General features: G+C 41.3%; 1 protein-coding gene across 2 annotated transcripts; it reads left to right on the top strand.

Annotated features, from left to right (window-relative positions):
* Positions 1 to 1,690: 1,690 nt before the first annotated feature.
* Positions 1,691 to 11,283, top strand: hand2 (heart and neural crest derivatives expressed 2). 2 transcript variants are annotated; one of them, XM_040145110.1, is made up of 2 exons: positions 1,691 to 2,837; positions 9,897 to 11,283. In XM_040145110.1, the coding sequence occupies exons 1-2, from the start codon at positions 2,208 to 2,210 to the stop codon at positions 10,035 to 10,037; spliced, it is 771 nt and encodes a 256-aa protein (XP_040001044.1). In that variant the 5' UTR covers positions 1,691 to 2,207; the 3' UTR covers positions 10,038 to 11,283. The 2 variants fall into 2 exon arrangements, with proteins under 2 accessions (XP_040001044.1, XP_040001046.1); XM_040145112.1 differs by having other exon boundaries at positions 1,691 to 2,828.
* The last annotated feature ends 6,955 nt before the right edge of the window (positions 11,284 to 18,238 follow it).

The following is an 18,238-nucleotide window of genomic DNA, read 5'->3' on the forward strand; positions in this document are numbered from 1 at the left end:
TGATTATGTGCTGATGATATTACTGTAGTTTGTGAAGAAAAACAGAATCAGAAAGACTTTTTCATATTACAATCCACAGCTACAACAACAAAGGAGCCACAGTCTGGAAATGACCATATGACTGAGTCCACACATGAACAAGTATCAACAATAAGCGAACATTCCTAGGTTTTCTATTTTTCACTTTCCATTCTCTATAACTAGAGGTTAGTAGCTACAAAGAGTGTGAGATCAGAATTCAAACTGGACAGTGCAGCAGTAAACACAGCACCAGACCTATTTTAATCTTAGCGTCGTTTCTTCCTTCATTGCATCTCTCTGTAATAAAAATCTGTAGGTTGGAGCTGATCACACAGACTTTGACTACTTTAATGGGCGTATTCAAACTTCTGATGAAACCAGAGCAGAAAACGATACAACATTATGCCGCTAAATAAACTCAGACAAGCTTCCCGCTGTCCTCTGTCTGCCTCCTATGCTGTGAAACTCGACTGGTGTTTGTACTGGACTCACTGGGAGCTGTGGTCCTGAACCCACTCCGCCGGTCTGCTCCTTCTCTCTGTTGACTGCAGTCGCTACTGTTAGATGCACAACTATTTGAAGCCTTTGGATTTTTCTGGATTTTAACTTCTTTTCTCTGAGATTTTCAGCCAGACCTTTGTGTTATTTTCAAGTTTTGTCATTCATTTAAGGTGGATCACATAGGCTGTTTCGCTGGGGAGGGGGACAGACGTGAGGGAGATGACGGCCACACTGAACCACAGAGGGCCGCGCAGCCTGCTCGATGGGCTGATCACCGCAGTAAAGCACCATCTATCTCTCTCCTTTTCCCTCGGTCTTTCTCTCTTTCTCTGTCTCTCTCTCTGATGTTTTATGTTTTTCACTTTGAGCAACCGGACCAAATTGTTTAGAAGCCCACCGGGAAATGTCCCGGTTTTCCCGATGGGGACTCAGCCATTGTTTACCAGGTATTCCCAAACGTTTGCTGCGTTTCGGGAGAAATTTTAAATTATAAAAGAAAAAAAAACATTTTAAAGAGGACCAGATAGTCACCACGGTTGCAACAGATATTTAATGCTACCTAATAAACGTGGAGAACGTGTTGGCTTGCATGAACATAAACACCAGTTGCTTTGATGATGAAATTATCATCAAACACCACCTCTGTATTTTGGCCTTTTCAGATATATAGAATACTTAAAGACATCACTGATGCCTAATCTAGTGTCTATAAAAATATTGTTCTTCATGTTCCTTATTAAAACTGATCATTTTCATCGTGTATAAAACAGGTGACTGCGTTTCGTTATATACCTTTTAAAATACATAAAGAAATACTTCGTTTAAAAAAGTTATACTGACCATATTATGGTACATTTTGCGCTACGTCTTGGACATATAACTTTTCATGCTAGAAACAAGAACAGGATCATCTCACTTTATTCTTGGCCTTGTCATGGTTGTTGTGCACAGACGTGAGCTTTGCATCTGTGCGCGCGCCTGCGCCAGTAGGTCTGTTTAGCGGGCCCATTGACATTAGACAAGCAAACAGACCCTGCGGACGGGGCCAGGAGAGGGGGGTGGGGATTTGCCATTGGTTGACAGAGGCTGTGAAGTCGGTTTCTCCTCCCCGGTAGTAAAGATGACGTAGTAAATCAGACACTCTCTCCCTCCATACAGACAAGCTGGCTTTACAATAGCTCAGTATCAACTAGCCAGTACTGACCCAGTGCCTGCCCGGACTGGTCCTGCCTTGCCAAACGACTCTGAGGCTGACAGCTGCCAACTGACTCTCAGAGAAGGAAAAAATGAAGTACAGAGAACAAAAAGGAGGAAAACGCGCAGTGAGTTTCTAAACGAAGAGGGAGTAATAAGCGCTGCTGTGACTTTATACGGAGAGGTAGAGGGAGAGGAACAATGTCATAGAGGAGGAGGAGTTGTTTGGACAGAAGTGAGCGGCCTACAGGGCCACTATTGACAGGACTAGCCCGGTTCTAGCCTATTGTTGCACGGCCGTGACGGTCGGTATTCCAGCTGTTTCTGCGGGAAACCGCCGGGGAGATTACTCAAGATGCAAACATCTGCTCTGGGCAACCGTTAAACGGCGAAGGCAAGCCTACAGCTGCAGCATCCGAGAGGACCTGTGTGTGTGCGTGTGTGTGTGCGTGTGCGTGTGCGCGAGTGAGTGCGTGTCTGCTTGTGTCACCATGAGTCTTGTCTCGGGCTTCCCTCACCACCCGGTTATGCACCACCACGACAGCCATCACTATTCCTTGCATGCTGCGACTGCCGGTCGGTGTCACGAGGACACCGGGGCTCCTCCTTACTTTACGAGCTGGCTGATAAGCCACGCGGATATGTCTCCCACTGAATATAGCCTCGCGCCCGGCTACAGCCCAGAGTACCATGGCAACAGCGGCGGCGGGTCTACAGGCGGCCTGGACCCCCACCATCACCATCACCACCACTACGGACCCGGCGGCTTGGTTCCGGGGGCCGGCACCATCTCTGTGAACGGAGCTACGGTTGGTATGCACCACCACCACCACACACATCCTCGGACCGTGAAGCGGAGACCCACGGCCAACCGCAAGGAGAGGCGGCGGACCCAGAGCATTAACTCGGCCTTCGCGGAGCTGAGGGAGTGTATCCCCAACGTCCCGGCCGACACTAAGCTCTCCAAGATCAAAACACTGCGGCTGGCCACCAGCTACATCTCCTACCTGATGGACATCCTGGACAAGGACGGACAGCACGGAGACACGCAGGCTTTCAAGGCCGAGCTGAAAAAGACGGAGGCTCGAGAGGAGCGGAGGAAGAGAGAGGCGGTAAGAGCGGTAAATGCACAACGACATGTGAACTCAAATGAGATATTTGGCCAGCAAGAGCTTTTCGTAAATAACAGGAGAGTAATTAACTTCGTCAAACCTTATAGTTCCTTTTGAACTTTGTGACCGTCAGATGGGTTGGTTAGACCTATAGTTTACAAAGTTAGGGAGAGCTGAAATTACGCACACCATTTTCTCCCTGGCTCGCTAGAAGAGGACTGGTATGGTCCATAGCTGGCATCAAGGACGGAAGATCACAGTTGACCGTCCTGTAAACATCTTGTCTTCATTGGGTCTACTGCTACTCAAAAAGCCAGCGTCCGAGGGAAGTAGCCTCCACTAGCAGGCTAATGTGAAAACTTTATAAAAGAAATCATAATTATTTTTGTTCATTGTCTGAAGAACTAAATCAGAAAATGATGGTTCTACGAGACACTGAAACGGGCCGCTCATTCTCGCTTTAGAAAAAAATCCCAAATCCATAAAAACCAAACAACACATTAAGGTGTAAAATCAAAAAAAACATGACGTCTAGTATATAAAAAAAAATATGGTCCAACTCATCTTTTCTTAACAGATGAGTTTTGCGTGGAAAACTCATTAAATGTAATTTTAATATCATCTAATTCAAATTCTACTCTGGCTCGTTCGTGCATACCGAATGTAATTTTTTCTTTCGTAAGGTGCGGCGCGAACAAATTGTTACAAATGTGGAAGTATGAAAATAAAAGGCTGCTTTGTTTATTTTCTGTCAACGGAATGGATGTGGGATCCTGCACGGCTGTTTTGTAAAGGTGTGCGGGTCGTTGGCCGTCGCTGCCTTTGCATTTGTGAGGTTTTATTCTTCTCTATGATCGATAGATATTTTCTGCATCCTGACAAAAATGACATAATAAATCGAGTTTAACGGCTCTAGTGTGACCGAGTTTCACTAACTAGACACGAATATTTTGCACATTAGCTATAGCCCAGTTTACAGAGGAAAAGATGAAGAGGGAAGACAGACAGGAATAAAATAGTCAGCTCTCACTTTAGGCCATTTTAGACTCGGTGACAAAGCAGCAAGACGGTGCGATTAAAAATGCAGACTACACATGGATGTAAATTAGGAAACCGTGTTCTGTACGATTGTTTTTATTTTCACATGGTTATTTTATAATCGTACATATAATCTGCAAGTACCCTACCTGCATGAGAGACTCAAAGACCAGCACACGCTATCACCATTTTACATTCCATACAATGTTGAAGTGAGCGAGGAGGCTAGAGAGCGAGGATAAAGTCAGCTCAAAACAGCCAGGCTACACAGGAAAGAAAAAAGTCAAACAGCACAGGCTTTTCCTGAGAGGGAATTACACACACATATACCTTTAATGGAGGGTAATCTTATAGCCCCATTTATTTGGGGGAGGAATTTAAAAATCCCCTGAAGCACATGGGTTTCTGGCTAAAGAGAGAGTAAACAGTAAAATGTAAAAATGTAAGTGTTTACCCATAATCGCAATGGATACTTGACTGCTTAAACATAGATCACTGAAGGAAAAAAAAAAAAAACTTTTTCCCCACACAGTTGAACCATATAAACAATCTACTGCTAGGCCTATGTCCAAGTGGCCAAGCCAGAAAATCAGTTGCCATCCTCAGCCACCTTGGAGCCAGGAGGGCCAGGTTCAGTCATATAGGCCCACTACTATTATTCCTAGCAACACTTTTTGATGGGCTCCTTCCTTACAGCCTGCTCTATTATCCACATACTATGTGGATAATAGAGCCCAAGCTCTGCCTATGCTGCCCATATCCTATGGCTACAGCTTTAAAAGGTCCTACGGTTGCCAAGGATTTAATGTTTGGCACATCCAAGAGACTTAAACTCATTTCAACTGTCTTTACTTGCCTTTTGCATTCATTGAAGTTCAGCTTATTCACAACGCTGGTATAAATCTATCTGTGCTCTTTCAAAAACAGTAGCCAGTAGTATCACACCACTGCTATATTATTTATATTTGAGTTATATATCCTCTTTATGATCACCGGCTAAAGGTCATAATTTGCGATCTTTTTATTTACAGCTACACACTCACAGAACTGAGCATCATGCCATTCATTCTACATGCTTTGACAAAACTAGCTTCCCGTTGTTTTGACACACATTAATCTCATGATAAATGGCTACATCATCACCACCACATCTTACCTTACATCAAGCTTTAGTCCAGCAAGCAAATTGTATGTAGAAATGAACAATACGTAACCATACAGAGCAGGTCAGAATAGACTAGAAGAGAAGAACAGAATAATTAGCCTCTAGCTATTTTTATTATTACCTTGTCTGCTGTCTAACGTGCGGCCTATAGGAAGTGTTGTGCATAATGGGAGCCAGAAAGCATTTTTTCCTCACATTTCAAACCACTAGTCAAAATCAAATCACTAGTAGGAGGATTTAGTCCTGCTCATAACTCATGTCATGTCTTTAATGAAACTCCAGTCCTGGATTCAAATACACAGTCTCCTGGTACAACTAAGACTGTGTACAGTTGAATAAAACAATCTACGTAATTCCCAGAATTCCAGAATTGTTCAAAAAAATCCTGCAAGGTTTTGTTAAGATGAAATGCATCAGAGAAGCAACTGTAACTGAGTTTGATCCTCATTGTAGCTAAGGTAAGCACTTACTGTTGCTTATGCTCCTCAGTCTGCTCTTACACTAATGATTAAGTGGTTAACCCATAAGTGAATTTAAAGTGTATTTCAGAGAATGGTCCTCTAAAGCTGCAAATAAGGGAGCACTCGAGGTTTGAAACTCCGTCATACCAGGTTTTTTTTCTATATCCACACTATTGTACATTTTTTGTCTCTGATTACAGCTATGGCTTAATTCAGACTTGTTTGACGTGGCTTTGTTTGGTTTTCTCCTAGTACGGTGGAATAATGCATTGATCCAGTTTGTGCTAAACAGACTTGACAGAGGCAGGGACAGGATGCCGGTGGATTCTACCCAAGACCGATCCTTTTTGAGCAGTTTTTCTTATTTTAGGCAACCCTTTGATTCCACGTTCTGATAATATTATAGGTGCATGATTTTTCATTTTATCGTTACCTTGATTATTTTATTAAAGTGCAGCTGCACACTAACTTTGGGTCATTTTCTGAAATAATTTCTCATGTAAAGATTTAGCCCTACAGAACTGGAAAATCACTAGCCTTTGGTGACTGGCCTGCATGCTACTGGCTGAATTACAGCCTGCCGTTTCACTCTGCTGCAGCGTTCGGTTTTTTTTTTTTTTTTTTTTTTTGAAAAGGAAATCGTTTTTGTTGCTATTTCTTTGTTAATCTTGATGGCACTTTGGTACTGTATGAGTAAATGTGTAGGATATAGAGAGCTTTAGTTTTACAGGCTGGTACTGTTTTGCGCAGCCTGACTGGAAAGACACTGGCCGAGGCTGGACTTGCAGTGCAACCCTGTCAACTAGAAATTACATTGATGTGCAACCAAACTGCAACAGTAAATACGTTTCGTAGCAGATATAACGGGATCTGTTGCCTGCCGACTAAACTAGTAGCGTGTGGACCTCTGTCTTGACAAATGAGTTGGACTGGAAACTGGTGTTAAGTGCAAGAACCTTCAGAAATCCTTCAATTAGCTAAGTGTGCGCAAATAAGTAAACACTTACAAAACCCTTAGAAAAGATCTACTGGCTGGTAGCTTGTTGAAGTTTTGAGTAAGGCTTTATTTGAAGTGATGAGGCATTATCTGCTGAGTGTATGGTACTTCTTCATATTCTGTTTTAATCTCAAAGTTCTTCTACGGGCAGCAAAAGTGTGTAGTTAAAAAGTAGTTATGACTTATTATTAAATTGGATGGACATTTTAGATGTTTATCAAATGATTATATGACGTGAAAAAATGACCTGTTATAATGACTTTATAATCCGCTTGTAATTCATAACGGTCACATGTCTGGGGTAATAACATAAGCGAGTGGAGGCCGAAGATAAAGCGGGTGCTAGTGTAAAATCATAGTTCCTTATTTACAGACAGAGTTCGTATTTGATCCACGTCCTTTATTATTTTGATTATCGCTATTACTGTCTCCTTTCTTGCTGGCATTTTAAAACTGATATTGATACTGATATCAAATTAGATTTGATGTAACCTTTACTCTTTTTCGTTACTTTTATTCTGAAAAAAATAACAGATCGCGCTGTTACGGTCGACGAGACTCGATTATGTAAAAGAACATTACCGAAGAAAACAAAATGGGGACTGTCTTGTTTGGACGTCTACTGAGTTAGTTTGTGTATTATTTTGCGCAGACTCCTTCTGTTTGCAGTAATTGCAGGCACCTTATGCTGGCAACACTCGTATTTCATTGGGCCTTATGGCTTTTTCAACGCACCTGGACAGAAGTAGTATATTCGTCAGTAGGATTTTTAGGGTTATACCGGACGTTATACGCCAACTGCTTTGCTTTATGTTGCCTTTTTCCTCCACACAGAGAGCTACTGTGAATTCAAAGATCAGGCAGTTTAAGGCAAACTGTCTGATCTCGTCTTAGGACTACACGCACATTTCTGGAAGAGTACCAACGTTTAGAACTGCTGAGCTCGCTTTTCTCAAACGCGAATCGTTTTCCGCCGTGTGTTTCTTTAATTGGTTCATTCATATTTCTAATAACAGTGTCGCGTAAAAGTTGAATTTGCAGCATTCTGAGAAATATAAGTCACTTGCTCAGTGATATGAAAAGATTCAAATCGATTTGGCTAAAGCATTTAAATGGAACAGTAATACAAGCAAAAGCCCCCGCTCCTATCAGAACATCATTTAGAAAGTGCTGAATTGATGCGTTTACCTGTAAGCCTCAGCCTGCCCTGTTTGAACACTGCTAATAATTCGTGAGGTTATCGCGTGTTTGATATGTTCAACCTCCCCCTGCAAAATAAAAAAGGCCTCCTCAAACGCCAGGACTCCGCAGTCGGAATGAAAGCAAATGTTTGTTGCTTTCCGCCTCTGGTGCTGGACTGGAAGGATGATGGCTGGTGGATTACAGTGTGTTTACCGAGCTAAAGAGTGGTTTACCGCTTCAGAATTTACGGAGGCTGCGTTCGCTGAAAGCAGGGCGACATTACCTTGTCACTTCTTTTAGGAAGTTTGAGGTAAGAGAAAAATGATGAGTCTGGACAGGTGTAAATCCCGCAGAACCCGTCTTTCAGCGGGAATGGACGGAGTGAATATGGATGAGCAACTTCGGCATTGTTGGGATATGGAATTAACATGGGTTGATTTCACTGCGGCATTACCTGATCAATTAAAGTTGCACATTGGCAAGACAACAACTCGCCGCAGTATAAATCAGTTTTTAATCTGAGTGGAAAAATATTTCTAAAATAATTATTTGTTCATGTCCACCTCGGCCTGTGGTTGTATCACTGAAGTTACTGCCGCCTAGAGCATGGGGGGGTTGTCTTTTCTCTTATGGATTTAAGCTTTGTTGCTCAGTCCGCATGTATAATGAACTTCAATCAAGAAGTCCATCACCATCACCATCATCATCATCATCATTATTATTATTATTATTATTATTATTGTTATTATTATTATCATTGTCATTATTATTATTATTATTATTATTATTATTATTATTATTATTATTATTACTATATTGTTGTTGTAACTGCTGCTACAGCTGCTGTTGTTGTTAAGGAAAAAACGTGTTAGTAAAGGTAGAGGGATTACGACAATAATCCAAATAATCATGAATCCTTCGTCCTTAAAGATACAAACATTATCCTACTGCGCACGTTTGTACCTGTATTTGTGGCAAAGGAAAAACTGCTTTACAACTGCACAAATGGTTAAAAAATAACTTATATTACTTCTATATTGTACCACCATTATATTCGTTTTTAAATGTGGCCAAACACTGCTTCAGGAACAATTGTTGGCAGAGGGCAAATCTTAACAGCAGGCTCAGAAAAAATATAATAGATTAAACACATTGATCATCATCATCATCATCATCATCTTAACATGATAACGAATAAACGAGGCTAATACACGTGAGGTGGTTTGCAGATTTATATTATCTTCAACATTAAAATCTTTTTCCCGTTAGATGATTCTGCTCTTTACTAAACGAAATCCTTCTGATGATCCTTCTGATGACACATTTTAATGAAAATTTATTCACATGGGCACACACATTGACACACACATGGGGATCTTAATAAACAAATAAGCAACCCAACATTTTAATTCATTTAAAGAGTGACTTTTATACCTGGCCACCCGAGCACAGCAGGCGGCCACAAACATCTGCAAGTGTAGAGCTTCTAAACACTAAGGTTATTCTTCCATTCCAAGTACATCGTCCTGCGCGTGTCTCTAGAAATATCACGGATGTGTGTCAACAGTATGTGGTCTGGTGCATGAACCAAACATGGTCCCCAACACCTGGATTTAGCCTGGAGGGAAAGTGAGACGTTGAATCAGCAGACAGCAGCCTGCTGAGCACCCTTGGCTGTTTCCGTCTCATGGCTGTCGAGTCATGCTGCTTTGAAACTTCCAGCGCATTACTGGGTGTCCGCTTTCATCTGGACGCCACTGGACTGGAGTGTAGCGACTCACACATCATTTTTTCCCTCTTTTATTCGTTCTGTAACTCGTGGTTGTTGTATAGTAATAAATGCAGTGTCATTGCACTAAAAACACACACAAAGATGATGCACTCCTGTTACGGAGTGTGGCATGAAAACCAGTAGGTGCACTCTCGTGCGCGGTGAAGGTCAGTATATCTAGTTGTTCGAACGCGGGGTGATTTCGTCCCCATCCGCACTCGAACACTGGGAACGAGGAATGTTGCAAAACTGGGGATTTTGCTTTGGTTATAAAGACAGAAAAGCAAGACTACTCCCATGGTAACAACGGCCCCTGCCAATTGCCTCTAGCTATTTTTATTATTACCTTGTAAAATACCATATCCTCTATAAACATGGTTAAAAGGTGATTATGATATGTGAATGTGGACCAACATGCATACTATGAATACAAATAAATGTCATATGTCTCTAGGTGGAGATCCCTAAGACCACTTCATCATCCTCATCCTCCTCTACCTCCTCATCGTTGTCCTCCTCATCAGCGGGTGATAAGAAGAGTAAAGGACGGACAGGGTGGCCTCAACATGTCTGGGCTCTGGAACTCAAACAGTAGCGCCTCCCTCCTCCTGCAAGTTAACAGCACTCCTTTTCTCCCCCAGCTCTGACCTCGGAGAGAGAGCTCTGATGAACTGTAATGGCAGCCATCGTCGTATCTCGGGACCTCGAGACCGTCAGCTTCTCACAGAACCGAGCGGTGGACGCTGAATAAACTGGTATAGCTCCGTTCAGGTTTTCAGAGTTGCTGATAGAATATAGCTTCCCCCACCTCTCCTCAGCAAAGACGCTTTCTGTGGCTTTGTGCTGTGTCAGGGTTTTGACCTTGAACCCTGACTTCCTCGAGGAAAAAACCCTCACGAATCACATATTTCCTGTTCTTTCCAGTTTTGGAGTGAAGATTTTTCATAGAAAAATCATTCCAAAAACCCACCAAAAATACATCTGTCTCCAGGCTTCACCAAATGGAAAAAAACCCCAATCATCGTTTCCCAATGATTCGACATGGCCTATTTGATGCCAGCGGAAGGCTCATTTAAAACGCAGTGAATGTCTATGGGCTTGAACTATATATGTGCTTTAGAGACAGGCCAGCTGGGTGGGGTCGGTGGGGTTGAAATAATACGCTGTCTATACCATTTGACCTCGTGAGTCAATAGGATGCACTGTTACATCGGTCACGCGTCCAGCTCTGCTCAAGTGATCCCCGCCGCCTCCCGTCTCTGCTGAGGCCTCTCGAAAGGCTGCTGTTTCAGCAGCGGCACAGCAAGTTAAGGAGCGCGCTCGTCGCCACTGAGCCAAGTGGTGTATACCTGTGGGAGTGTGAAGGGAGTGCGGCGGATGCTCTCTTCCCGCGGAGGGAAAACCCAACGAGTTGGGGACGATAGGCGATACCATTTCTCTCTCTCTCTCTCTCTATCTCGCCTGGAAACAACCCCACCCACCCCCAACACCCGCTTACTTACACACACACGGGGTGTTGACGTGCTCTCTGATTTATTTAATGGAATATATTTATGTGCAATGTGGCCGAGGACCAAGCCAGCCATTCCGCTGACTGACAACAGCCATTTACTGAGTAGGCTATGTTTTGATTAAATGACAAGGTGTATGTGAAGTTTTCTCTCTCTTTCTCTCTCTCTCTCTCTCTCCCTCTCTCTGTCGTTTCTCACACAACTTTGAATTGTAAATGTAGTGACGTCACGGTGATGACGAAGTGTCCATGTTGTGGTGTGGAAAATGAGGTGGGAGTCGAAATAATACTTCATGTGGGATGTAAACAGTGTCATGAATTAATAAACCACCACCTGGTTACATGCTAAGAGATGCAAACTGTGTTCTGTTCAAATTCATTTAGGTTTGAGAATGATTCAGAAAAAACAAGGGAATGTTTTCCACAGTAGCTTCAATGATCATTTAGGAAGTAAACCACATCAGCCGTAGAGTTTAGTGCTGATCAGCATGTGAGGAGGGCTCCCTATTTCAAAGCTGAAAAATAATACGTTCTGGCCACACCAAAAAATGAGCCTAGGCACGCAAAATGGATCAGCCTGCATATTAAAAGGATGTCACATATACAGATAAGCATATTTGAAAGTGTACTCTAGGATATAGTCTTTTATAGGGAAAACAGACATAATTTATTTATGGTGTAATATGAATCATTTTATCTTTCTTTTTTCGTTGTTTCCTCGTGATTTCCGCATTCACCAAACTTTTTTGACCATTTAAATGGACGTTATATTCACAAATGAAATTCAAGAGTTTGACTTAATCACAGAACATATGAGCTTTCTAACATAATAATGGTTTTGCTCAGCTGGTGATAACTGAAAGTGGAGGGTTTTACCTCTGTGTTTACAACTACTATTAGAGTACACAAAACTTAAACACCATCGAAAAACATGAAGAGCTCAGATTTAGTAGTTATCTAGTGTTAAACCTTGTATTAAAAGACTGGCCAGTCAGTTTCATGTTTCCAGGTACCACACATGTGCCTTGTTTACAGTTGAATTACATATTGGGCCTTTAACAAACTCTATCATTATTTCTGACTTCAGGTTTGCAATGGATTATGTGTCTGGTTAAAGTAGTGAGGATGTCAAGTCCATTTCTTTGTAAGCAGGAAAATATCTAAACATAAAATGGCTTTTAAAGGAAAACTTTGTACATTCTGTTGTATTTTCCTGCTAGACACAGCTTTACAGTGGAATGCATGGCAAAACCACAAGGGAATGAGAATCAGAACCAGAAAAACTATTGAAAAAGGAGGGTAACCGCTTTCTTACAACTGTTTAACACTCAGGAAAGACAAAGGAAATAAGTAAAGAGGTTAAAAGCTACAATACAAACTACTACAAAATATTAATAATAATAAATACACAGTAAGTTAATAGAAAAATGTACGAATGCAAATGTGCAGAAAGTAAAAAGAGACACTTTAACATCATAGAAAAGGTCAAATATTACTATTACCCAAGCCAAACAGTTTGGCGGACACATCCATCAGATCTTACTGACAGTTCCTGATTCATCTTTGAACCTACATATTCATCATACTTGTGCTGTAATTTCTTTTCACGTTGAAATAAGCAGTTTAGAGAACTGGGTTAAAGTGGGGGTTAGGTCACTTGTGTTGCTTGGCTCATTGCACTGGATTGTAAAGCTTCTGTGTCATGGCATCAATACAGTGTTATCATAACCAAGGAATGATGAAAAAAGTACAACAAGAAATCGGGTTACAAAACAAAACATTGGATTGACACCTTTTTTGATTTTATTCATACAAAAAAACCTAAAAATATTCTTGCATTGTCTGTGGAGCATCTATGCAAAAGTGTGATCAGTTTTCAGCTACCGCTTGTTAAATTAGAGCAGAGATCGATTTCTGTATCTGCATACTCTATTCGTCTTTGTGATGTGTCTTTCTCTTTATATTCCAATCGTACTGCAAAAAGGAGAGGGATGATATCTTGTTGCTACACCTTGAGATAGAGTTGATGTGTTTAACTATTTGCAATCCACAGATCCAAGATGGTTCATCATAAATTCAATAGTGAAGGGCTTTCGGCAGATATTGCTCTCACTTTGCAAGCAGGGTTGCTTATATTTTTATGAATGTTAAATATTACTTTGAACAGCAGGTGGATTTGTTGCTGCATTTGCTGCATGTGGTAGCAAACTTCTGCAATTTCTGACACCGACAAGAAAATATTGGAGCCAAACATTTTCACATCCCACCTAAATAATCATCAGGACGCTGGCATGAAAGGTTCCCTGAAGTAGACATGGGGTAATCACACGGAAGAGTTCAAATAAGTGATTTTAGTCTATATGCTTCCGTCCAAATATGCAAAGTATGTCACACCATGGGGGGCTCTATCTCTCTGATGGTCGACATTAAAGCTTATTTATTTTTTAAACAATAGACTGAGATTCCTGTCAGTCCTGCAAAGGCCAAATTATGATTCTGTGGCAAACTCTTCTGGTGCCTTTGCTGTGGCATATTGGGCATCCTACTGTGGCTAATGTGCACCTGCTCAAAAATGTCAACTGTCAAATGGAGAGTTGTGATGGTCAAACTGAGCTTCTTTTTTTTCTGTTACATTTTTCTGGTGCTTGTAGTATTTATTGGGGTGAAGACTATAAAGGAAATACAAAGTCATCAAATCATCTTGTTTGCAGTTATGGTCGGTACATTTACATTTTTGTGGTACAAAAGCCATTCTTGGGAAAACCCATATCCTAGCTACTGGAGAGAGTCAGATTGTTTCTATCACAAAGCACTGCCTAATTATATACAATAGACTGATGACTATACTGAGTAGGGAAGCATCGAAAAATAAGCCTAGACTTAGTACATCCTTCATTAAAAGATTCTATTATCTCATAAATGTAATGTGGAAAAAGGACACATTTTCCACCAATGTAAAGTGATCATAGTTGCATGACATAAACAGCTTTCAGCTCTAGTGACAAATGGAAGCTGTGTATTTGGCATGATTTATGACTTAAATATGAGTTTCTCTATCCTGACAAAATTATAACTCTGTGGTCTGAATACTTTAGGTTTGTGGCAAATAAATAATCCAAAACTTGTGCCGGTCAAAACCAAAAACAAGTGACTCCCCAACTATGGTTTTGTCACGTTGAAAGCTGAAACACTACTACACATTCAACCAATAGATCCCATAGAACAGTTATTGACATGCTTCCCAGTCTTAACACTGCCAAGGTATCTGATGGAGCTGTCAGTCTGTCATCCATTGATCAGGCCTTATCTGGCATCCCAGTTGGTATGCTGATAGGAGACAGAAAAAAAGGGCTTGAGAGGATTTTTCTCGTTCTGACAAAGACTAACGCGAGATGTAATGGCCTGAGTCTGGCCTCGGGTGAAGACAGGAGTGCTGATAATTAGTGAGAGAGCTGGCGTCAGACAGAGATGACCCCGCAATGACCGGAACACAAACACACACACACACACACACACACACACACACACACACACACACACACACACACACACACACACACACACGCACGCACGCACACCAAGAGGCACAGTGGGAAAAGAAAAAATCGGCCCAGGATTGGGACTTCTGACTCGGACTGTCCCACCATCACATACGGCCTGTGTCACACTTTACGAGAATCATGTAGTAAACTGAGTTTAAACGAACTAGGATGATTCGTAGAACAACAGATGAAATAGAAACACCCGCAGGATTCATAATATTGATATAATTTTGCAGTGTTGTTAGAAACATTACATTTTGTCATAATAATGATTATGTGATGATGATATTACTGTAGTTTGTGAAGAAAAACAGAATCAGAAAGACTTTTTCATATTACAATCCACAGCTACAACAACAAAGGAGCCACAGTCTGGAAATGACCATATGACTGAGTCCACACATGAACAAGTATGAAAAATAAGAGAACATTCCTAAGTTTTCTATTTTTCACTTTCCATTCTCTATAACTAGAGGTTAGTAGCTACAAAGAGTGTGAGATCAGAATTCAAACTGGACAGTGCAGCAGTAAACACAGTACCAGACCTATTTTAATCTTAGCGTCGTTTCTTCCTTCATTGCATCTCTCTGTAATAAAAATCTGTAGGTTGGAGCTGATCACACAGACTTTGACTACTTTAATGGGCGTATTCAAACTTCTGATGAAACCAGAGCAGAAAACGATACAACATTATGCCGCTAAATAAACTCAGACAAGCTTCCCGCTGTCCTCTGTCTGCCTCCTATGCTGTGAAACTCGACTGGTGTTTGTACTGGACTCACTGGGAGCTGTGGTCCTGAACCCACTCTGCCGGTCTGCTCCTTCTCTCTGTTGACTGCAGTCGCTACTGTTAGATGCACAACTATTTGAAGCCTTTGGATTTTTCTGGATTTTAACTTCTTTTCTCTGAGATTTTCAGCCAGACCTTTGTGTTATTTTCAAGTTTTGTCATTCATTTAAGGTGGATCAAATAGGCTGCTTCGCTGGGGAGGGGGACAGACGTGAGGGAGATGATGGCCACATTGAACCACAGAGGGCTGCGCAGCCTGCTCGACGAGCTGATCACCGCAGTAAAGCACCATCTATCTCTTTCCTTCATGCTCTCTCTCACTCTCTCCCTCTCTCACTCTTTCTCTCTTTCTCTGTCTCTCTCTGATGTTTTATTGTTCTCTTTACACTGGGCTACCAGCCCAATTTGTGCCCACAGGAAAGGTTCCAGTTCTCCCTATGGCCACTCCGTTATTGCTCCTACCTGAGGAAGCTGTATCTCTCTGAGTCAGCTGTAGGGATCAATGAAGCTAATGACTATAAATTGATGACTATGACTATGTTATTCATTTTCTACTACAAACTAAGGCCTACAGCAAAAATATCACGATAATATCCTCACTGTAAGTTTGTAAAATAAAATGTCTGTTACAATTGGGCATTAAACCATTAACTGTTATCAAAAGCAGTTGAGCAAGAATAATAAAAATCTGCACCACTTACAAGGGCATAAACATTATGCATATTTGAAAAATATATGTTATCCTATACAGCTACACATATACTATTAGTAAATGGTTCAACTAAGTACAGGCATCCACTTAAATGATCACTTTAAGCATAGACAGGGTAGAAACTGAAAGTCTGCTCTCTAATCCATCTGCACTGTTTGTCTAAACAAGACATCAACCTGATATCTGCAGATAGCTGGTTAGCTAGTGTTAGCTACCCGGCAGGGACAGTATGAATAAAGCAGAATCCATGCACTGTTCAGGCGACTTCTATGGCCTCACATCTCAAAGCCTGAGATAATATCTCTACGACAGACACAAACCGCAAGCTCAGATCACTGCATAGTCTTTTGTTTTCTTTGTCTATTCCTCTGGTAGATGCTATCTTTGGATATGGTAAGAGATGACCAGAGTCAGCTAGCCATCCTGGGTCATGACAGTCCTGTAAAACTTTAGCAGATCTGCATAAACTCTAACTATTCATGTCATCATTTACGTCGATGTCATGAATGAAGGTGGCGAATGTAGACAGCTATGATAGAGCTATGATCAGTGATACTTTTTAACTTAAAATAACATTTTTGTGCACGTTGTAATAACTTTTTTTCCACAAAGTAGAAATTTTAAACATCATGCAGCCCAAACTGAACCACTTTCCATGCATACACATAACATTTAGCACAGAGGTACATGTTAACTGAGAAATGTGAAAGCAAAGATCAACCTTGGGATTTTTAGAATTGATATTGGATAATTCAAATACAAATTTCGATTAATCAGAAAATTGATTTTTGTAATCCAGCCCTACTATCAAACAAATACACTGAATTAAATGCACACATAACTAATTATTACGGTCAGCTCTTAATCTAATGAACAAGGAATAACATGCTTCAGTGTACTCACGAAAGGAATGTGAAACTGCAACTGAAAGGGCTTTATCATGATTACAAAAAGTAGATTAGGCTACAACCAAGAAAACTGAATAAAATTGAATCAGAAGCAAAGGGTGACAAAGCTCTTTTTTTTCTTAAGCATTAACTCAACAACTTTTCTTTTTTTACCGACTGTTCCCCTTTGCACACAATTTTTGTTGTGCTTATGCAACTTGTATCAAATGTAAGGATTAAAAGAGTTTGACTTGATTGATAAGTCAGTTACTATGCCACAGTGGCTGTTACTTTGCTACCGTACTGCGAGTCATACACTGATTTTTGCCTGCATATTTTGATACCTTGCCTGGGTACGGCATCAGTAATGTAACCTTAGGTCATTTGGGTGTGTTGGGTATTTCAACATCAAACACTTAAGTCCTGGCAACTTAGCTGAGCCTGTTTACAGCCTGTAAATTGGGGATATGATGCTGAGCGCAGTGTAGGCAATGGCCCTGCAAAGCCTAAGCAAAATAACCTTTACAAGACAGTACCATATTCTAAACCCTCAGTCTGGGGCAGTCATCATGTTCCTTAGGTTTCCTAAGGAGCATGATCAACTGATGAGCTCTCTAATCAACCGGCCCTTGATGGATTATCCACTAAGCCTCAGCAGAAAAGAATGAAAGGATAGGGAGGAAATCAAATATTGTCAGCACCAGACGTGATGCAGTGTGGTTTTGTGTTATTGCTCCCATTATGTCAACTTGCATTGTTGCGTCATCTCCACTGCTGGTTCTTTCCTAAATGGCTGCTCTCACCTTGCTTTAAACCAGTAGCCATTGCACCTTTTTCTGGGCCATGTTGTCCTGAAGGGACTGGATAAGTTCCTGACCTGCTCTTAACCTGGTCACCACCTCCATCAGGACTCCATGTTGTAGCCTCACTCCACATTCTCAGTTGCCTACTTACCTTGCTATTAACCACAAGGAGATTTTGGGATCATTTCAATCTCGGTATTTCAGCATCTTCGTAGCCCCTCAAGACTTAAAATACCTCCTTGACTTGTTTCCTGCTCAGGTGCTGTCTCAGCTCAGCTGTGATTTTGAAGAGCCCAGTGCTGTTCAAGCTCCTCAGGTAGCTGGTAAAGTAGTATTCCATGCAGGTACATACAGGGCTAAAAAGTGCGGTAGATCCTCAGCTGAAAGCACAAAAAAGATGGACCACCAACCAAAGACAGCATCGGAAATGCTTTTTCATACGACACAGCACCCTATTTAGGTCAATCAATGACAATGAATTGATGTGACTAGTTGGCTGAGAAGTCATTGCAGACTACTGAGTGAGTGGTTGAGTCATGTAGAAAGCTGCCT

This window comes from Xiphias gladius, chromosome 15, assembly GCF_016859285.1.
Source record: "Xiphias gladius isolate SHS-SW01 ecotype Sanya breed wild chromosome 15, ASM1685928v1, whole genome shotgun sequence".
NCBI classification, from domain to species: Eukaryota; Metazoa; Chordata; class Actinopteri; order Istiophoriformes; family Xiphiidae; genus Xiphias; species Xiphias gladius.